Source organism: Oncorhynchus nerka, linkage group LG23, assembly GCF_034236695.1.
Source record: "Oncorhynchus nerka isolate Pitt River linkage group LG23, Oner_Uvic_2.0, whole genome shotgun sequence".
NCBI classification, from domain to species: Eukaryota; Metazoa; Chordata; class Actinopteri; order Salmoniformes; family Salmonidae; genus Oncorhynchus; species Oncorhynchus nerka.
The window spans coordinates 26,932,257-26,953,845 of NC_088418.1; the positions used below are offsets into that span (position 1 = coordinate 26,932,257).

Genomic DNA, 21,589 nt, shown 5'->3' on the forward strand with positions numbered 1-21,589 from the left:
TTACACAAGAGGGACATAGAGGGCGCTACTCTTCCTTATTTGAAAAGGGTTGCTTAGCAACACATAAACTAGACAGAAAGGTTTGGCTTGAAAGTGGCCTGACAAGAGAGGTGAGTTTATCCAAATGTCACGACACTAGCTAATTTAAGAAGCACCGAATTCGAAATAACTGTATTTGACTTGTGTTTCCTTTCCACCATTCATCATGATGAAAATGATTTATCTTCGCTCAAGAGTTTGTATGCATGGTAACAACATTGCCAGTCAAGTCATTCTGACATCTTGAGAAAGTTACTGTAACGTTAGCTAGCTAAGTTAGCTATCTAACTAACTAATTGCTATAATTGTCTTGTTAACAGCATGCTAATACTTATTTGGAATAAGCTTCGTTGAACTTGATCAACTAAATTACTGCAAGCTACCAGAGGAAGCGTTTTCAGGTTTATATATTGAAGCGCGACGAGGAAATTATACATTACAATTTACCCAGTGGAAATAAAACATTTAACGTTACAACATGTCGTCTTCAGAATGAGCACAGGACGCACTATGGAGGGCGCGGGCTGTGTGACCTGGTGGGGATTCAGTCCTGCGCTTGACCTCCTGCGCAGAGGTGAGGATGACATGCCTTGACCTTGTTCTTACCTACGTTCTTTAAAAAAAAAATAGAAATACCACAATATAGCTAATACATATAGAAAAATACTTGCAGGAGATGTCATGTCAACGGCATTATCAGATAACATGAAGTATTATCGTTAGTGCTACATCTTCAAAAGCTTATCTTCTTATTTGGCAAAGTGAGATGTTATGTTGTATTTTTGTTTTAACCAGTGCAAAATGAATCCCTTACCCAAAACAATTGGGCACACACTGGTTGAATCAACATTGTTTCTGGGTCATTTCAATGAAATTACGTTGAACCAATGTGGAACAGATGTCGAGTTGGTAGTGACTGTGAGTGAGCTTGGGTAAGGGATGCCATGGTGTCTTGCCAGCTGTTTGCAACAATAATAAGCCACAATATTGCAGATTGCTGCATTTTAATCCCAATGTAAATCAATCCCCTTGTCATATTAATGGTGAAGTCTCTCTCTCTCTCTCTCTCTCTCTCTCTCTCTCTCTCTCTCTCTCTCTCTCTCTCTCTCTCTCTCTCTCTCTCTCTCTCTCGCAGGCTCAGAGAGGCAGGAGGGTGAGGTAAATGTTTTACTGGTGGGCAGTGGCGACCCAAGACACATACTCAAGACCATTGCTGGCCTGAGGGACACAGATACCCTTCATGTGAGTTTCACCATGTGTAACCTTAATGTCTGACTGTCCCTGTTAGTAACACAATAACATCATAACGTCGCTGCGCTATGTTAATGTAAGCTGTTTTAGTAAGCTGTTTTTTCTCTGTGTTGGTTGGAGCATGATAGTGACTAGGGTGGGTCATCTAGGGTATTTGTATGTCTATGTGTAGTTGCCTGTCAGCACTCGTTTGTATAGCTTCACGTTTCGTTTTGTTAATTTGTTAGTTTGTTCAGTGTTCATTCTTTAAATAAATAAGAATGTACTCATACCACGCTGCGCCTTGGTCCTATCCTTATAACGAACGTGACAGAAGATCCCACCACAAATGGGCCAAGCAGCGTGGCCAGGAGGATTGGACTTGGGAGGAGATCCTGGATGGAAAAGGACCCTGGACGCAGGTCGGGGAGTGTCGCCGTCCGAAGGAGGAGATAGAGGCAGCGAGAGAGGAATGGCGTCGATACGAGGAGTTAAGGCGGAGAGGTAGGCCACATAATCTTTGGGGGAACATGGAGCAGTCGTCGGAGCCGAGGAGTAAACCAGAGCCAGTCTGGGAGAAGAAGGAGAATTCGGAGGAGAGAGAAATGGGGGAGTTGTTGAGTTGGTGGAGGGTGCACGGATTTGGAATAAAGGAACTTGTTGTCAGTTTGGTGCCACCTGAGTCAGCTCCCCGTACTCATCCTGAAATGTGTGTTAAAGTGCCGGCACCACGCATTAGACCTCCAGTGCGCCTTCGCAGTCCAGTACATCCTGTGCCTCTTCCCCGCACGCGCCCTGAGGTGCGTGTCACCAGCCCGGTACCACCAGTGCCGGCACCACGCATCAGGCCTCCAGTGCGCCTCCACAGTCCAGTACGTCCTGTGCCTCTTCCTCGCCCTGAGATGCATGTCATCAGCCCAGTACCACCAGAGCTTCCGGCGACAGTTCCCAGTCCAGAGCTTCCGGCGACAGTTCCCAGTCCAGAGCTTCCGGCGACGTTTCACAGTCCGCAACCTCCGGCGACGTTTCACGGTCCGGAACCTCCCACTACGGTCCACGGTCCGGAACCTCTGACAACGGTCCGCGGTCCGGAACCTCCTGAGACGGTCTGCGGTCCGGAACCTCCTGAGACGATCCACGGTCCGGAGCCTCCGGCGACGCCCTGCGTCATCCATCCTAGATGCCCACCCGGACCCTCCCCTATTGAGTCAGGTTTTGCGGTTGGAGTCCGCACCTTTGGGGGGGTGTACTGTCACGCCCTGACCATAGTAAGCTGTTTTTTTCTCTGTGTTGGTTGGGGCGTGATAGTGACTAGGGTGGGTCATCTAGGGTTTTTGTATGTCTATGTGTAGTTGCCTGTCAGCACTCGTTTGTATAGATTCACGTTTCGCTTTGTTATTTTGTTAGTTTGTTCAGTGTTAATTTTTTAAATAAATAAGAATGTACACATACCACGCTGCGCCTTGGTCCTATCCTTATAACGAACGTGACATAATGGCATGTGCCTCTTGAGTGCCCAAACCAAGGGATTTCAGTCTTTCATGTCTTCAGTGGTTGGACTGAATTTGCAGCGCCAATATTAAGTCTATGGTTATCTTTTTCGTACTCCGGCAAAAAATGCCAAATAAACTATCACCTGTCTCTGTTTCCTGGCAGATATGGGTGATAGAGAATAGCATGGACGTGGTGGCTCGACAACTGCTGCTCCTCTTTCTGGCTCTGACACCCCAGGAGAGCATGGGACTTCACGGTAAGTCCTTATAGCGATAATCCATAGACTATCGATGGAAACTGCAATGGAAAAATCTAGCCTTATATCCACTAATGGGATGCAAAAACCACATTCTTTTCTGATGCATGTTGCAATACATTCGGACCTTGTGGTATGTTAAGTAGGCTTTAAATCCTATTGTACTTTGTGTGCTTATTATACTGTGTCTGTATTCCCAGAAAAGACTGAGGTTTTCCTGGAGTTGTTTGGTAACAGTGAGGTCCGCAGTCAGACAGAGGAGACACTGAGACACGTGGCGACAGAACTGTCTCTCTCAGTCACTGAGACACTAGAAACACCCACAAATCCCTGCCTGGACACCACTCATCTCAGAGTGAGAAACTGTCCGTCTTTCTGCCTACCTGTCTGTCAGAGTTTACATTTCAATTATTGGACAAATCTACCATCACAATAAATTTGGGGACAGAGTGAATATGAGGAATCTTATGTTGATAAATGACCGCTGAGCTTGTAAACCAGTGTTCTTCCACCGTTTCCAATGCTTCAATTATCCATCATCCATAAATCCCATTTCACTTTTACCTTTAAACTTTAACAGTTCAAGGAGCGCGACGATTTGGACAGGATATTCAAACAATGGATCCACCCTCCCCCATCTTCACGTTCTGCCCATGTATCAATAGCCAAGGCCTGGGACGGCCGGGTCCGGCAGCACCTGGGCACCCGCTATGACTCCAGGGCGGGCTGCTTCGACTGGGACCTCACCATGAAGCTTCACCAGAAAGGGGTATGTATGTGTTAGCCTGCAGGTCCCATACATGGCCTGACAAAGATAGTGAAGTTGGCACATTTTGGGACAAGGCTAGGTATGTGGCATAGTGCAGCACAATCAAGGGGATGCTTTTGACACCACACTGATTGTCGGTGAATCAGAATATTGAAGTCCTCATGTTCTTTCCCTTTCCCGCTCTCTCCTCACATAAGTGTGGCGTCATCAACAAACAGCACTACAAACTGTGGAGGGAGCGGGGCGTGGCCTTTGAGATGAGGGAGGGCATCTATCAAATGGCCAACGAGAGCTTACTCTCTACGAGAGTATTCAGTCATGTAAGTTACTGTTTCTTTGGTAAAACTATCATTTTGACAATTTTGTCAATGCCAATGTTGGGGTAAAGAATGGTGGTGTATCATTACCCTCTTCTTCCTTGTGTGTGTGTTTGTGTGTGTGTGTGTGTGTGTGTGTGTGTGTGTGTGTGTGTGTGTGTGTGTGTGTGTGTGTGTGTGTGTGTGTGTGTGCGTGTGCGTGTGCCTGTGTGTAGAGGGGTGACAAAATGGCACTGAGGGGATACTGGGGAGACATTGTGTCCAGTCCTTACCTCTCCTTTGGCATCGAGACAGATGACGAGGAACTGCTGCAGAAACAGAATGGGCAACACGTCAAGGTAATAACATGCAATAACATTGTCTAAACATTGCAATTCTTTATATTAACTTGTAATAATATTGTGTTTATTGTTAAAGGGAAGATATTGAGGAGATCATGCCTGAGGTAAATCCAAATATTAAATCTCATAAATAATTAAGCTTTATGTCTTTATCCTGTTATTCTGTATGTATGTACAGTACCAGTCGAAAGTGTGGACACACCTACTCATTCCAGGCCTTTTCTTTATTTTTTACTATTGTCTACATTGTAGAATAATAGTGAAGACATCAAAACTATGAAATAACACATATGGAATTATGTAATAAAAAAGTGTTAAACAAATCAAAATATATTTTATATTTGAGATTCTCCAAAGTAGCCACCCTTTTCCTTGATGACAGCTTTGCACACTGTTGGCATTCTCTCAACCAGCTTCATGAGGAATGTATGTAGAAAATGGTAAAAATAAAGAAAAAGCCTTGAATGAGTAGGTGTGTCCAAACTTTTGACAGGTGCTGTATGTACCGTAATTTCCGGACTATAAGCCGCTACTTTATTCCCACACTTTGAACCTCGCTTTTTCCCGCTTTCACAAGATTCATGCCGCCAAAAAACTGAGCACCGTCACATAATGTGACGTAAATCGAGCGCGCTCAAACTTCCCATCATTCTGATTACGGTAGTAATTTTGTCACCCTCATCATGGCAAAGACACGGAGAAATGCATATGATGCAGCTTTCAATCGATCTGGCTGTTGGAAAATGAAATAGAGCTGCTGCATGGGAGCTTGGCCTTAATGAGTCTATTATAAGACTTTGTAAACAGCAGCGTGAGGAACTGACTCAGTGCAAAAAGACAACAAACCTTTCAGAGGGAAGAAAAGCAGATGGCCCAAAGTATTTGCAGCCACTCGACATCAGTGTAAATCGTGCATTTAAGGTGGCGCTCCGTGTTCAGTGGGAGGCTTGGATGACAAGTGGGGAGAAATCCTTCACTAAAACGGGCCGCATGCGAAGAGCAACTTATGGTCAAGTCTGCCAGTGGGTCCTGACAGCGTGGAGCATTGTCAAAAAATCCACTATCATCAACGGGTTTCGAAAGGCTGGACTGCTGCGTGTTGAAGGGGCAGCATGAGCTCAGCGGGGTATTTGCCTCCGGATGAAAGTGACGAGAGCGACAATGAAAACGATCCAACATCGGATGAAGCAATTCTGAGGCTATTCAACTCCGACACCGAAGGAGATGACTTCAGTGGTTTCAGTGCACAGGAGGAGGAAGATAGTGACCAATGACTCTCCAGACCAGAGTGGGCTAATTTGCTGTTTTATCGCAATACTTTTTGTGGTAAAACCATTGATAGAGTTAAACATGGGATGGGATGGGTAAATTAAAAGTTGTGTGGCAAATTTTTGTTAAATGTGCACGACAACATTACACACCGTTTTGTATTCGCAAAAAGACAGTTTGATGGAAACCTTTAAAATGTGCATATCTATCGAATATTAGAATATTTTGGCTTGAAAATCTTTTGACAAATGAATGGAAACCTAGCTAGAGATATGATTTAAAATGTATCCATTTATTTCCCCCTCCCTCTCATGCAACCTTCTCTCCATCGCTGACAGACAGCCCAGGATATCTCGTATGTGAACGTGCAGGCGCTGTTCAAGTCTTTGTCCTGTAGAGGGGGCACTCCCCCTACTCAGGCATGCAGTGAGGAGGGGAAAGCGCTTGTAGCACTGGAGCCAGTGTCACAACCAGAGGCTCATCACAAATCACAAATCAACGGTAAAACTCCCAATGCTGAACATTGCCTTGAATAACACTGTTGTATACTATGTCCTACTGCACTAAGCTATAGTATATAGCCTATAAAGTTGGTGTTGACTGCAAAGTATTATACCAAATACCTGACACAGTTAAATACTGTACAACCCACTATTACACTATGTATTTTATCCGATAAAATGAATTGTATTATGTATATTTATTTTTATCTTATACAATAAAACAATTTCAGAACTCATGCACCTGAATGGGGTGACAGTGACTTTTCTGCCCCTGGACTCTCTCTCCAAACTGCCAGAGAAACAGAAATACTCCCACTTTTTCAACAGCATCTACTGTGCTGCCAGGTACGCCAGCAACGTTCCCTATTCATTTCAAAACATCGATTATCACACAAGCGTATTTATAAAAACCTATTACTGTTGTGAACTCCATGACCTGGAATGAGGAACAGTGTATTATGTGAAACTCAATCCCTTCTTGGGATCCTCACTCGAGCAGTGAGGGTTACTGTGGTTCCACGGTTCTGCTGCCAGTGAGTTTTATAGCCTGTATCTCTCTCTCTCTCTCTTCCTCATTCCTCTTCTTCACTGTGAAGTATGGTGCACCATTTGAGCCCGACACTGAGACAGATTGCTGCACCCAAAGCCGCCCTCGTGGTGGAGCTGGCCAAGTGAGTTTCTGTCATACTTGTGACTGTTGCCATGGCAACAGGCTGGACATCTAGACGAAACAGATTTACTTATTGTATTTCACTCATTGTGCAATGCTCATTATATTTTACTGTGTTTGCAAATCAGTTTGTATTCATTCACCCACACAATAATTGTTTAACTGCATATCATACTTTTAATTGCAATTAACATAAGAATATACACTTAAAAATTGTCAACGGGTGATTTGCTGCTATTGACAGGTCACGATTTTTCCTATCAATTATTCCTGTGTTTGAGGCTGTTCAGTGACTGTGTCCTCTCCATATGTCTCAGGTACCTCTTGGATCTTACCAAGGAGCAGGAGGTGGGGTTTGCTGAGAAAGTCGGGGACGTCGCCAAAGAGGCGGGGTTTGAGCCCTCACAGGAGGAGAAGAGGGATGTTTATGCCACGTTCGCGCTACAGGAGGAGTGAATGTGTTCTATTCCATCAGACACTCTACGCTTTACTCCTCTGACACTTTAGGTCGGTCTTCAGTACTGCAAGAGGGGCAGAGCTGTATACGGAAAATATGTACAGACGAGACAATTCTGTTCATAGCTGATTGAAAACAAAGGTAGCATTTTGTGAGAGTTCAATCACATTTTAGGCCTGTTGGTCCGTCTGTTTTGATCTTAATTCTGTTAATTGCCTATTAAATGAGAGCATGTCTGCTTCACGAATGATTCCATGGACCTGTAGGTGAGTTGTACCCATTTGTAGCCTACCCAATTCCCTCTAGTGTTAAAGAAGTAAAGGTAACGTGTTTTGTTAAATATAGACATGTTTTAATGAGTACAGTAATACATAGAATCTGTTTCAGTTAATGTCACACAGTAAGTCGTGTCACCTCAATGGGTTCAATGGAAAAGTGTTGAGACATTGTTCTTGTAAAGCGTTCCTGAAACAGAATATATGGTCTTCTTTCTTCACTGCTTCCACTGTGTGCTCACTTCCAGCGACCTCCAACCTTTCCCTTACCATGGACCTTTTTACTGCAGAGATAGAGGGAGCTTGGGTGTGAAAAAAGCAGAGGGTTTTCTAATGATCAATTAGCCTTTTAAAATGATCAACTTGGATTAGCTAACACAATGTGCCATTGGAACACAGGATTGATGGGGGCTGATAATGGGCCTCTGTACACCTATGTAGATATTCCATTAAGAAATCTGCCGTTTCCAGCTACAATAGTCATTTACAAAATTAACAATGTCTACACTATTTCTGATCAATTTGATGTTATTTTAAATGGACAAAAGAATGTGATTTTCTTTCAAAATAAGGACATTTCTTTGTGACCCCAAACTTTTGAACGGTAGTACACATACACTACCAGTCAAAAGTTTGGACACACCTACTCATTAAAGCGTTTCTTTATTTGCACTATTTTCTACATTATAGAATAGTGAAGACATCAAAACTATATTATAACATATGGAATCATGTAGTAACCAAAAAAAAGTGTTAATAAACAATTCAAAATATATTTTAGATTCTTCAAAAGCAGCCACCCTTTTCCTTGATGACAGCTTTGCACCCTCTTGACATTATCTTAAGCAGTTTCACCTGGAATGTTTTTCCAACAGCCTTGAAGGAGTTCCCACATATGCTGAGCACTTGCTGGCTGCTTTTCCTTCACTCTGCGGTCCAACTTATCCCAAACCATCTCAATTGGGTTGAGGTCGGGTGATTGTGGAGGCCAGGTCATCGGATGCAGCACTATCACTCCTTCTTGTTCAAATAGCCCTTACACCGCCTGGAGGTGTGTTGGGTCATTGTCCTGTTAAAAAACAAATGATAGTTCTACTATGCGCCAACCAGATGGGATGGTGTATCGCTGCAGAATGCTGTGGTCACCACGCTGGTTAAGTGTGCCTTGAATTCTAAATAAAATCACTGACAGTGTCACCAGCAAAGCACCATCACACCTCGATGCTTCAAGGTGGGAACCACACACGAGATCATCCGTTCACCTACTCTGCATCTTACAAAGACACGGCGGTTGGAACCAAAAATCTTACATTTGGACTCAGACCAAAGGACAGATTTCCACCGGTATAATGTCCATTGCTCGTGTTTCTTGGCCCAGGCATGTCTCTTATCGGTGTCCTTTAGTAGTGGTTTCTTTGCAGCAATTTCACCATGAAGGCCTAATGCACGCAGTTTCCTCTGAACAGTTGATGTTGAGATGTGTCTGTTACTTGAATTCTGTAGCATTTACTTGAGATGCAATTTCTGAGGCTGGTGACTCTAATGAACTTATCCTCTGCAGCAGAGGTAACTCTGGGTCTTCCTTTCCTGTGGCGATCCACATGAGAGCTAGTTTCATCATAGCTCTTGATGGTTTTTGCGACTGCACTTGAAGAAACCTTCCAAGTTCTTGAAATGTTCCGCATTGACTGACCTTCATGTCTTAAATAATGATGGACTGTCGTTTCTCTTTGCTTATTTGAGCTGTTCTTGCCATAATATGGACTTGGTCTTTTACCAAATAGGGCCAACTTCTATACACCACCCCTACCTTGTCAAAACACAACTGATTGACTCAAAAGCATTAAGGAAAGCAATTTCACAAGGCACACCTGTTAATTGAATTGCATTCCAGATGACTACCTCATGGAGCTGGTTGAGAGAATGCCAAGAGTGTGCAAAGCTGTCATCAAGGCAAAGGGTGGCTACTTTGAATAATCTCAAAAAACATAGACTTGTTTAACACTTTTTTAGTCACTACATGATTCGATATGTGTTATTTCATTGTTTTGATGTCTTCACTATTATTCGACAATGTAGAAAATGGTCAAAATAAAGAAACCCTTGAATGAGTAGATGTGCCCAAACTTTACTGGTACTGCATTATATGTCCTTACATAACCTACATTTCCTGTCCTAACCCTATTCTGCTTTCAGGTATTAGAGGACACATTCAAAGTTTGAGGAGTTGGCACAGCATGCAAATTGTCATATAACCTGCAAAGAACGCTAAAATATTTTGTTTTCTTATTGGCAGCTGATTTTAATGTATGTATATAATCATTCAGTGCTATAATCATTCAGTGCTAAGGCAGACAGAATTGGAGAAATACACTTACAATTTCTGGGCATGAGAAATTCTATTCAGAAGAACGTTTATCTGCAAAAAATAATATAAAAGGCATTTCGACACACATACCAAATATTTTAAGGGCTAACCAGACTAAAGAAGACATTCCAGGGGGGAAAACTACACTGAAACGTTAACGTAAATAACTGTGGTGTACAATCGCAGTCTCCTCACCTCGTATTTCTGTCGTCTCGTCTTTTCAGTCAGGTCAAATGTGTCTGACTCAAGCTGGTAAATCCACTCCCACATCTCTTTAGCTCTCTCCCTGAGAAGACACAGAGCATTAGGAGTCAGAGAAGGGGGACTTGTACTCTCAATCGCTGCTCACTCAGGAGAACAAGGACTCATCATCAGATCATGCAAGTGAAGTTCATTGAAGCCTACTATTCCAACGCTTGGAGATGAGAAGCAGGTACAGGGAGTCAACATTTAATATAGCACAGACATTGACCAGCGTCAGCACCGGGTACCGTAACGACGTACGAACATTAATCCGGAAGCAGGGAACAGAGTTTGGGAACAGACAGATATAGGGGAGGTAATGACACGGGTGATTGAGTCCAGGTGAGTCCAATAATTGCTGATGCGCGTGACGGGGGAAGGCAGGTGTGCGTAATGATGGTGGCAGGAGTGCATAATGCTGGGGAGCCTGGCACCTTTAAGTGCCAGGGAGGGGGAGCAGGAGCAGGCATGACAGAAGGCTCTGACTCCGATTTTAAGTATCCCCTTTCACTGCTTCAACAACAAATAATACATTCTAATCTCTAAGAGGGCATGAATTCCCTTTTCATACTATCATCCTAACCCAAACTACTGGGCTAACTCAGTTCTTTTCTTTTCAAATTGTATTTTAATCTTAAACAGCACGGTCCAGGACCTATGGCAGATGCGTAACCAGGCCAGCGCAGTCCAGCTCGGCTCAGCTTGGCTCGGCTCAGTAGTCCGAAAAGAACATCACTGACCTCAGGCCGTCCTCTCTCAGGTTGTCAATGGCGAGGGGTTTGCGCCTCTCCGCCAGTGTTTTCTTCTTGATCTCTCTCCCTGTTTGCCTCTTCCCTCTCCTCTGCTCTGCCTGGGGGGGGGGAGAGACATCATCACCCACAACTTGATCAGTGAATAAACCAGTACTACGAGGGTTAATTCAGTTTACACATTTTTCACACACATTTTCCCTCTTACACATACACACACACACACAAACTAAAGCACCTTCAGTATACTGTAAACGCTTACAACCAACAAAGTGTAAGCATTGGTAAAGATTATGCTTAACAGCTATTCCACTTTGTCTCTGCAATATCATTAGCATTCTGACCTTTGCCAAGAAACCCCCAAAGTGAGCCCCCATGTTAGAGAGCACTTTCTTCTTCTTGGCTTCGTCATCCGCCCTTTTCTTGGCTTCCTCGTCCTCTTTCCTCTGCCGCTCTTCCTGAGTAACAAAAGTCGAATCTTTTTACAATAGTTTTATCATATCGACACGTATTCAATTGATTTCTGTGACTAATTGTTTTTGACTGCCAATGCACATTTACAACAGGTGCCTCGACAGTGCTAGCTTAAGCAGTTGCTCTGTATTGCGACTTAGGCCTACCGCAATTCTCGTCTGCCTGTCCCGTTCCTTTTCTGCTCGCAAGCGCTGCTGCTCCGCTCTCTCTGATCTGCGGTTGTCCTGGAACAGAAACCGAGTGCAGACTCGCCTCGTAATAGCCATTAATTCCTTAATTTATACATACCACTACACTAATCACATATCAGCCTTTCCCTAAACACATACACATACATTATTCTCAGACATAGACTTGTCCATGGAGAATCAATGTATATACTGTATACACTAGAGAGAGAGAGATGCCTGCAACAAGCACATTAAATGAAACATTAAACAAAACATATAGGATAGAGGAGAGAGAGCTAGTGAGAGAGAGCGATGGGATGGGATGATTGACCTACAATCCTGTCCTTGAGTCCAATGAGCTCTTCCTCTTCTTTCTTCCTCTGGTCAAAATGGACGTCGATCAGGGTCTGCAGCTCCAGAAGATCCTTCTCCATTCTTTTCCTGTGGATGTCCTGTCACAAACCAGAGTTAATGAATACAAGTAGTAAATCAATTAAATGGTCTATATATACACATATAAGGCACCATTTTCCACAACCCGGGTTAAGTTAACTCCCGGACTAATAAGCTTTTTCATTGGAGACTATGGAGAATGCTTTTTAGATCAGGACTATGATTAATCTGGGTCTGGGAAACTGTCCGTAAGTGTGATCAGAAAAGTAAAACAAAAACACAGAGATAAAACCCACATGTAGGCTCACGTCAAAGTCCACCCTATCCCCCTCAGGATTTTTGGGGGCAGCGAGCTGGGAGACCATGGGCCTGTAAAACAAGATGAAGTAAATGAGTTACATCAGGATTAAACACACTGACCACCTAAATGCCAAACTACTAAATATACTTAAATTGCTACTAAAGTATTTGCCTTTGATAAACTGTGCATGTTGTACTTTGTACTGTAAAGATACATTCAATTCAAATTGTTCTATTTAATTATATGCTTTGTATTCAGGTACAATATGAAATCAAACTTCAATAGACGGTTTTACCAGATACAAATGAGGCCTAGTCCTGTACTAAAAGTTGCTTTCAATGAAGATTCTCCATTGAGAATATTTTTGTTGTCCAGCACTAGGCCTAATCTGTCTGGGAAACCGGCCCCAAGTGTTCTGTGTCATGACAGAGCAAATCCTCAAAAGAAAAAGAAACACGACTTAATTCACAAATTTCGCAGCAACTGTTGATTTGTGAAGACAAGCATACTTGTATTTAGGACGCTCCTCTTCTTCTTAGTACATGGAGTGGAAGAAATGACAGAGAAAATCAATATCGAACCAAAACACAACTAATAGTTTGCGATGGTCGATTTCAACTTCCTTGTAGGTAAGTGGGTTGAGTGGGACTGGGGATATCATCCTTCAAATTCGTTTTTTCAAATGAGAAATAAATGAGAAACAGATATTACACACCAATAATTAACATGTTTACAATGGTGAACAAACTATTACAAAATAGGTAGGAGGGGAGAAAGGGAAAGTCCGACAGCGTTAGAAGATACTTGAAGTCAGGCAGGTATGTTTGTGCACAACTGTGGCGTGTAGTCATGGGTGCCAAGGGAAGCTTAGCTTCCCCAAAAAATTGACCAAGATAAAAAAAAACATACACAATAACTTATCTTTCGTCTCAATGTGTTTCATAAATGTTCTTCAATTCACAAGAGGCTGTTTCGCACCAGGTGAAAGCATACGAGCGAACATAAGAGCGGCCCTCTGTTTCAGTATGTGTAGCCCATCTATCTGATGCTCTCTGGTCAAAAATAGTATGACATTGTTGCTGCCCGTAGCATTGAATGCAAGGGAAGCCAGCGAGCAAAAAAGTATAAAATAATAGCCAATCAGCCAATGAGTTAAACTGAGTGTGAATGGTCCTGGCGCACCAAAAAAAAGGAGTCAAGGGAAACCAGTTTGAAGCCAAACATCATTGACAGAAAAAAACTAGAATTGTTGCGTCTTGTTGTGTCTATGTCCTCCGGTGGCTAGCGAGCTCAAATCGTCCCTTTCTTAAATTAGCCATGGATGGAGATAATGATTTGAGCTTGTGGTTTTACTTTATTCTACATACTGGCCAATGATTATAATGGCGATTCTGATCCAACCATAAATTCATACATTGTGCCCCTGGCCTTAGAGGATGGCAGTTCAACACGTATCTAGATGGTAGACTAATGATATTTATTTTTATTTTACCTTTATTTAACTAGGCAAGTCAGTTAATAACAAATTCTTATTTTCAATGACGGCCTAGGAACAGTGGGTTAACTGCCTGTTCAGGGGCAGAACGACAGATTTGTACCTTGTCAGCTCGGGGGTTTGAACTTGCAACCTTCCGGTTACTAACTAGCTGGCCTGGCGCATCGTTGCTCATGAAATGAAGTTAGGTTAGCGAGCAAGCATTTTAGCCAGATAGCCTAGCACAACAAAAACTAAAAGCATGTACTGTATGACAGAGTCATAGCCTGTTTAGAGAACATGAAAGAGGTGGATGGCATTGGCGTTTCTCTACAAGTAGGGTCAGTCAGCATGATTTTCTACTTCCAATCACACACACACACCACAGACACACACACACACGGAAATCAATAACATGGACAGCCACATCATATTTAGCTTACATTGATTGTAGTAAATAGTTTTTGGTATCTTTTAGTTGTCATTGTATTAGACTAAGCAGCATACGTGATTAGATGATGTGGAAATGTTGAAGTTGAAAGGGCGCTGGAATAATGGAGGCAGCGCCTGTTTTCTTTGCAATTTTTAAATATATTTTTTAATTTAACCTTTAACTAGGCAAGTCAGCTAAGAACAAATTCTTATTTACAATGACGGCCTACACCGGGCAAACCCAGGCGACGCTGCCCTATGGGACGCCCAATCACGGCCGGTTGTGACACAGACTGGACTTGCGGTAACTCTCCGTGGTTCTAAATCCATATTCTTTTAATAGTCCGAAAATGTCATAAACATGAACTTTCTTGACCATGTTGTAGGTCATGTAACTGTTTGCTACATGCAATATGCTTTGTGGACTTCACCGGACAGATTTTGCTCTGAAACAAAAGGTGTGTCTTCTTATTGTCTCAGTCTTAGGCCAATATATCATGGTGGAAAGGCATATGAACTAACAGGTTGAAGAGCAAACAACACAATGATCACAACACATACAGCAGGTTGTAATATTGATCCCCCCCCCCTTCCTCTGGGATTTTACCCACGCACCACTACTGGTGTACAATACCTGACACTCTCTGTACTCTAAATGCTCTGGCTCTGTTCCCCAGGATCAACACCAGGCCCAGGGAGAGACGGGGGAGAGGGAGAAACAGGGGGCAGCCATGAACGAATCCAGGGGACACAAAAATAACTTATGTGGGGGAATGTTCATGAAACTCTACCATTGAGTTCATTACTCACTAACCCTCCACGATCGATGGGTGCTATTATTCGCTGTCCCTGAATATGAGGTTGACAGACAGAGCAAAATACTATGTCTCTGAGTTTCCAGATAGTGGATTCAACATGGTGGTAAAGTGTATGAGCAGGCCCTTTGTTTTAACATATTCAAGGAGGATTATTATGTTCACCCCTCCCATGGGCAGGGCCAGCAGCAAGAAGCAGAGTCACAATCATATGTCCCTTCTAGAGAGATTGGTTGAGGGCATTCACTGTCATGCTTCGGGGGGTCTAAATGGAGTAATAATATTGGGAGGATGTGTAATATCAAGGATCACGTTGACATAAAGTCGTGACTCACCTCCTTCCTTCTCGTCCTCTGTGGAGCGAGTAGGTGAGAAGAAAATAACAGATAAGAGAGGAATGGGTGACATTGAGACAACGAAACAAGACACGTGACAGAAAATGCCCTTACCCTCCCGCTGATCCCTTAAAAAAAAAGAGAAAAGATGCATTATCAGTTTTAAATACATATGCACAACAGAGTATTAAAATGTAGTTATAGAATATCACTAACAGTTCTTTGAATTAGAATAGTTGACGATTACTCACTCATTCTCTTCCTCTACATCAGACATAGTTTCTCTGGAGAGAGAGAGAGAGAGAGAGAGAGAGAGAGAAACCATAAACACATTAAACAAAATGTACAAGCCTCAGATGACCATTAGGAGAAACTAAAGCATTTAACTAAGCAAAGGATCACGACCTCACTGTAAAGTGACTGAATTAACTGTTTTAGCAGTGGGTGAAATGAGTAGCCAGGTAAACGTGGGAAGATGTTTTTTATTGCGAGGTCGAGATGAGGGAAAGACCACTGTAAATAATGGAATAGAAGGGGACAGAGAGGGTGAGGTTGTGGCGGTATCAAGTTGCCCGGGATAAGAGGGGCATCAGCCGCTGAATTTCCACTCAGTTGATTTAATTTACAAGAGTGACGGCAAGATGGAGAGATTTGGATGGGCCCCATGCCACGATTTACACTAGCCAAGTCAATTATGATAACTTTATCGCCTTGCACCGGGCTGGATTGTGGAGATAGCTTAAACACATAAAGTCACAATGTAAACAAGACCTGTATTGCTATGATACAGTCAGGTCCAAAATGATTTACACCCTCGATAAAGATGAGCAAAAAAGACTGTATAAAATGAATTCTACAAATACTGAGCTATAGATAGATAGATAGATAGATAGATAGATAGATAGATAGATAGATAGATAGATAGATAGATAGATAGATAGATAGATAGATAGATAGATCTATCTTCTCTATAATCTTCTCTATAAGCATCTATAAGCATTCTCTATAAGCATGCTATAAGCATGCTGAAAGTCTGTTGTCAATTTGTTTACAGAGAAATAGCATTGCATTTGGTCGAACACAATTCTTTCCAACAGTTTGCTAAGAGCTGGCAGCAAGCTTATAGGTCTGCTGTTAGAACCAATAAAGGCCGCTTTACCACTCTTGGGTAGTGGAATTACTTTGGCTTCCCTCCAGGCCTGAGGACAAAGACTTTCCTCTAGGCTCAGATTAACGATATGACAGAGAGGGGTGGCTATAGAGTCAGCGACCATCCTCAGTAGCTTTCCATCTAAGTTGTCAATGCGAGGTTTGTCATTAACAATAATTTGATTGATAACAATACTTTTGACACCTCTCCCTCCCACAGTTCAAACTTGCAATGCTTTTCTTTCATTATTTGTTTTTTTTATGCATGAATATGATGGCTCACTGTTCGTTGTTGGCATTTCCTGCCTAAGTTTGCCCACTTTGCCAATGAAGTAATCATTCAAATAATTGGCAACATCAAATGGTTTTGTGATGAATAAGCCATCTGATTCGTTGAAAGATGGAGTTGAATTTGTCTTTCTACGCATAATTTAATTTAAAGTACTCCAAAGTTTTTTTTACATCATTCTTTATATCATTGATCTTGGCATCATAATACAGTTTCTTCTTCTTTTTCTCAATTTGCAGTAGGTCAGCCAGTCAGATATGCAACCAGACTTATTAGCCATCTCTTTCAATCATACAGTTTTTCAATTCCTCATCAATCCATGGAGCCTTAACAGTTCTAACAGTCAGATTATTTAGTGCAGTGTCTGGCTGCTCCTTATTAATCACATCAGACCAACAAATATTTTTAACACCATCCACATAAGAGTCACAGCAAAATATTTTGTATGATCTCTTATATACTATTTTAGGCCCAGCATTTGGAACTTTGGCGTTCCTGTATTTAGCCACCACATTGTGATCACTGCCTCCAATGGGTACGGATACAGCTTTAGAACAAAGTTCTTCAGTATTAGTAAAAATGTGACCGATACATGTTGATGACCTTTTTCCTGTAGTGTTTGTAAACACCCTGGTAGGTTGATTAATACTCTGAACCAGATTACAGGTACTGGTTACAGTGAGAAGCTTCCTCTTGAGCGGACAGCTTGATGAAAACCAGTCAATATTCAGCTCCCCAAGAAAGTAGACCTCTCTGTTTACATCACATACTGTACACTATCAAGCATTTCACACATATTATTTAGATACTGACTGTTAGCCCTTGGTGGACTATAGCAACACCCCAAAAGAAAAGCCTTTAGACGTGCCAAGTGAACCTGCAACCACAACACTTCAATAACACTTGACACATTGGGAGGGATCTTATCCTCCATACAGAATCTTTCCAGATCCTTGAGATCATTCATCTGCACCTATAGACTGCCCTCTTCAATGCAAAGCACAGGATTTCAATGGGGTTAAAGTCCGGAGACTGAGATGGCTATTGCAAAATGTTAATTTTGTGGTCAATTAACCATTTACTATTCCTCCCCCCTTGGCATTTTTTAAAACATTTTACACAACATGCCTACCACTTTGAAGATGCAAAATATGTTTTATATAAGGCAAAAAAACTGAAAACTTGAGCGTGCCTAACTATTCTCTGGAAGACTAAAACAGGTTTCCCTAAAGAATTTCCCTGTATTTAGTGCCATCCATCATTCCTTCAATTCTGACCAGTTTCCCAGTCTCTGCTGATGAAAAACTTCCCCACAGCATGATGCTGCCACCACCATGCTTCCCTGTGGGAATGGTGTTCTCGGGGTGATGAGAGGTGTTGTGTTTGCGCCAGATATAGCGTTTTCCTTGATGGCCAAACAGCTCAATTTTAGTCTCATCTGACCAGAGTACCTTATTCCATGTGTTTGGGAAGTCTCCTGCATGCCTTTTGGTGAACACCAAACGTGTTTCCTTGTTTTATTCTTTAAGCAATGGCACTTTCTGGCCACTTCCATAAAGCCCAGCTCTGTGGAGTGTACGGCTTAATGTGGTCCTATGGACAGATACTCCAATCTCCGCTGTGGAGCTTTGCAGCTCCTTCAGGGTTATCTTTGGTCTTTTTGTTGCCTCTCTGATTAATGTCCTCCTTGCCTGGTCCGTGAGTTTTGGTGGGCAGCCCTCTGTTGTCAGGTTTGTTGTGGTGCCATATTCTTTCCATTTTTTAATAATGCATTTAATTGTGCTCTGTGGGATGTTCAAAGTTTCTGATATTTTTTTATAACCCAACCCTGATCTGTACTTCTCCACAACTTTATCCCTGACCTGTTTGGAGAGCTCCTTGGTCTTCATACTGCCGCATGCTTGGTGGTGCCCCTTGCTTAGTGGTGTTGCAGAATCTGGGGCCTTTCAGAACAGCTGTATATATACTGAGATCATGTGACAGATCATGTGACACTTAGATTGCACACAGGTGGACTTTATTTAACTAATTATGTGACTTCTGAAGGTAATTGGTTGCACCAGATCATATTTAGGGGAGTCAGAGAAAAGGGGGTGAATACATACACACACACACACACACCACTTTTCGTTTTTTCGTTTTTATAATTCTTTGGAACAAGTTCGTTTTTTCATTTCACTTCACCAATTTGGACTATTTTGTGTATGTCCATTACATGAAATCCAAATAAAAATCAATTTAAATCCAGGTTGTAATGCAACAAAATAGGAAAAACGCCAAGAGAGATGAATACTTTTGCAAGGCACTGTATTTGTGGATTTTTATGTGTGCTTGAGGTTATTGTCTTGCTGGAAGATCCACAAGTTTCAGCCAGGTTTTTTTGGGCTAAAATGGTGTCCTTGTACTGTGTAATGCTCATGATGCGGTTCACCTTAAAGAGGGCCCCAGGACCATCAATGACCCACCAACCATATTTTACAGTATGTATGGGTTTCTTTTCTGCATATGTATTATCATGTTGACACCAAACCCACCACTGGTGTGCGTGACCAAAGAGCTGCATTTTCATGTCATCCAATAAATGTAAACGCCTGAAGTTTGCTAAACGACATTGGCACTTAGATTGGAACCAGTGCTCTGGTCGTATGACATGAAATTAGAGCTCTTTGGCCATCTCATAAAACAATTGAGAAAAAGCTCAGTGCTGTTATCCTCGCAAGTTATTGAAAACAGGGGTGCCAATATATTTTTGAGAAACAAAACATGAATACTTGTTAAACAAAATCTATTTTTCCTGAGAAATTGTATTAGTATAAAATAATATAATTTTGTAATTTTTTGGAGCATACAATATAGCTCCGTTTTTGTATTATTAAGTTGTATACAGTCTTTTTCGCTAATTCTTTTCAAGGGTGCCAATAATTTAGGACCTGACTGTATATCACATGCATTTCCTCCCTTTTAAACACAATTTGGAAGCCAATTCATATCCCAGTTATTTGTTATTTCAATAGGTTTGAATGTAAAGTCTACTTTATATACTGTAGGAGATCCTGTATGTAGTCAGATTCAAAATTAGATTAACATTCATATAGGCCTAGCCTATACAGATTTAATGATTCATAAACATCCAGACCAATGCAGACCAGACAGCAGAACAATGAGAGCATTTTTTGACACCATCCCCAGATTACCCACAGTCAACAACTGGAGAGCTGCCTAGACCAACTTCCTTTGAGAGCATTAACTTGGAAGATCAAGGTATCAAGCCGGTTGAGTCATTTCTATCCCTCTATAGTTGGCATTTAGCCCTGACCTCAATGGATCAGTATGTGTGACAGAACAAACATGGTGCTGGAACGAACGACAGACAGAGGATTGGGGAAGGATCACATCACATTGCTTCGTTATTTCAGTGTGTTAAGTCGGTTAAAGACACACAGACTGACAGACAGACAAACTGACAGATGGAAAGACATTCAGACAGACAGAGCCAGGTGAATAATCACTTAGAGCAGGGATGGCCAACTGCAGTCCTCGGAGGTCGGACTGGTGTCACACTTTTTCCCCATCCCTAAAAAGCACAGCTGATTAAACTAATTGCATTCTAATCTGAAGATCATGATTAGTTGATTATTGGAGTCAGATGTGTTAGCTGGGGCTGGGGCAAAAGTGTGACCCTAATCTGGCCCCCGAGGACTGGAATTGCCCATCCCTAATTTAGAGCAACAGTGGTTTGAATGTCATTACAGTAAAACACCCGTGCCAGGTTTCATGCAAAGGCTTGTTGCAGTGCTGCACACTGCATTACTGGAAATGTGCCTTTGAAAGGCAATTTCCCCAACGTTCGATGAGATTGCATTAATGGCAAACGCTCCCGATGTCGGGCTCAAACATCGTTGCAACACGCCCATTAATAAATCCCGGCCTTTGTTTTAGGTGCACATACATGTAACAAACTGGTAAACATAGAAAACACATACAGTGCTTCCAGTCTGATGCTAGAGGTTGAAGGAACATTCCATAAATAGGCCTACAATATTTTGTTTAGCTCATCCAACTACTTCCATGCCAAGTAACTTCAGGAAAGACATCGCGCTCAACCACAAAAAACAATTGCCGGCATCAACACCACATATTAAATCACGACACCAGACAAATTTCTCAGACGTATACTGTTCTTGTGGGAATAACTTACTCTCAGGTACTTCTAGCGACAGAGCTACAGTTGCTATGGCCTGACAAGAAGCAACATTCAAACACAGCATGGTGAGAACAATGAAAATGGTGAGAAGTCTTACCAGCCCCAAGAATAAAGATGGAAAAGACAATGGTGCTTACTGGCGATGAGAGAAGAGCGGGAGAGCACAGAACTGACTAGGGCTTATATAGTGAATAGGGGGTTCAGGGGACAGAGTGTGTGTGTGTATGTGTGTGTATGTGTGTGTGTGTGTGTGTGTGTGTGTGTGTGTGTGTGTGTGTGTGTGTGTGTGTGTGTGTGTGTGTGAGTGAGTGAGTGAGTGAGTGAGTGTGTGTGTGCCTGCTTGTGTGTGTGACAGAGGGGACTGGCTTGATTATTGGAGGATTTTGGGTGCAAACTAAGGTCTGATAGGCAGGATAATGAGTCACAGGGATCAACGCTCCCATCTGAAACAAGAGACAACGGGACAGGTGGAGGGATAGACAGACAGAGGGTACAACCACTTGCCTGGCTACCCATCCACATTGCTCCGGCCAACTGACGTTCTTCTCCACAATGATTCTGGATTCGCCTCCC

The 21,589-nt window shown here is 42.4% G+C and overlaps 2 protein-coding genes across 4 annotated transcripts; one reads left to right on the forward strand and one right to left on the reverse strand.

The window, feature by feature from the left end:
* Window positions 1-54: 54 nt before the first annotated feature.
* LOC115106617 (dynein axonemal assembly factor 3) lies at window positions 55-8,412 on the forward strand. Of its 2 annotated transcripts, XM_029629519.2 has the most exons (12): window positions 55-110; window positions 531-613; window positions 1,175-1,281; window positions 2,926-3,019; window positions 3,220-3,374; window positions 3,600-3,788; window positions 3,986-4,108; window positions 4,321-4,443; window positions 6,054-6,216; window positions 6,449-6,563; window positions 6,815-6,889; window positions 7,206-8,412. In XM_029629519.2, the coding sequence occupies exons 2-12, from the start codon at window positions 532-534 to the stop codon at window positions 7,342-7,344; spliced, it is 1,365 nt and encodes a 454-aa protein (XP_029485379.2). In that variant the 5' UTR covers window positions 55-110; window position 531; the 3' UTR covers window positions 7,345-8,412. The 2 variants fall into 2 exon arrangements, with proteins under 2 accessions (XP_029485379.2, XP_064864082.1); XM_065008010.1 differs by lacking the exon at window positions 55-110 and having other exon boundaries at window positions 153-613.
* On the reverse strand, window positions 7,676-21,264 carry LOC115106618 (troponin T, slow skeletal muscle). 2 transcript variants are annotated; one of them, XM_065008011.1, is made up of 12 exons: window positions 21,114-21,264; window positions 15,626-15,658; window positions 15,375-15,502; window positions 12,828-12,852; window positions 12,314-12,386; window positions 11,960-12,076; window positions 11,601-11,678; window positions 11,325-11,438; window positions 10,972-11,081; window positions 10,184-10,274; window positions 9,999-10,039; window positions 7,676-7,904 (listed from the first exon to the last, which is right to left on the reverse strand). In XM_065008011.1, the coding sequence occupies exons 2-12, from the start codon at window positions 15,649-15,651 to the stop codon at window positions 7,859-7,861; spliced, it is 849 nt and encodes a 282-aa protein (XP_064864083.1). In that variant the 5' UTR covers window positions 15,652-15,658; window positions 21,114-21,264; the 3' UTR covers window positions 7,676-7,858. The 2 variants fall into 2 exon arrangements, with proteins under 2 accessions (XP_064864083.1, XP_064864084.1); XM_065008012.1 differs by lacking the exon at window positions 9,999-10,039.
* Window positions 21,265-21,589: the final 325 nt, after the last annotated feature.

Excerpts from the sequence above, each read along its gene's own strand:
- LOC115106617 (XM_029629519.2), top strand. The coding sequence starts at position 532 with ATGAGCACAGGACGCACTATGGAGGGCGCGGGCTGTGTGACCTGGTGG. Across the intron at positions 4,444-6,053 it reads AGAATGGGCAACACGTCAAG|ACAGCCCAGGATATCTCGTA; the intron begins GTAATAACATGC and ends CATCGCTGACAG. Across the intron at positions 6,564-6,814 it reads AGCATCTACTGTGCTGCCAG|TATGGTGCACCATTTGAGCC; the intron begins GTACGCCAGCAA and ends TTCACTGTGAAG.
- LOC115106618 (XM_065008011.1), bottom strand. The coding sequence starts at position 15,651 with ATGTCTGATGTAGAGGAAGAGAATGA. Across the intron at positions 11,082-11,324 it reads TTGGGGGTTTCTTGGCAAAG|GCAGAGCAGAGGAGAGGGAA; the intron begins GTCAGAATGCTA and ends CCCCCCCCCCAG. Across the intron at positions 10,275-10,971 it reads CTGAGAGAGGACGGCCTGAG|GGAGAGAGCTAAAGAGATGT; the intron begins GTCAGTGATGTT and ends GTGTCTTCTCAG.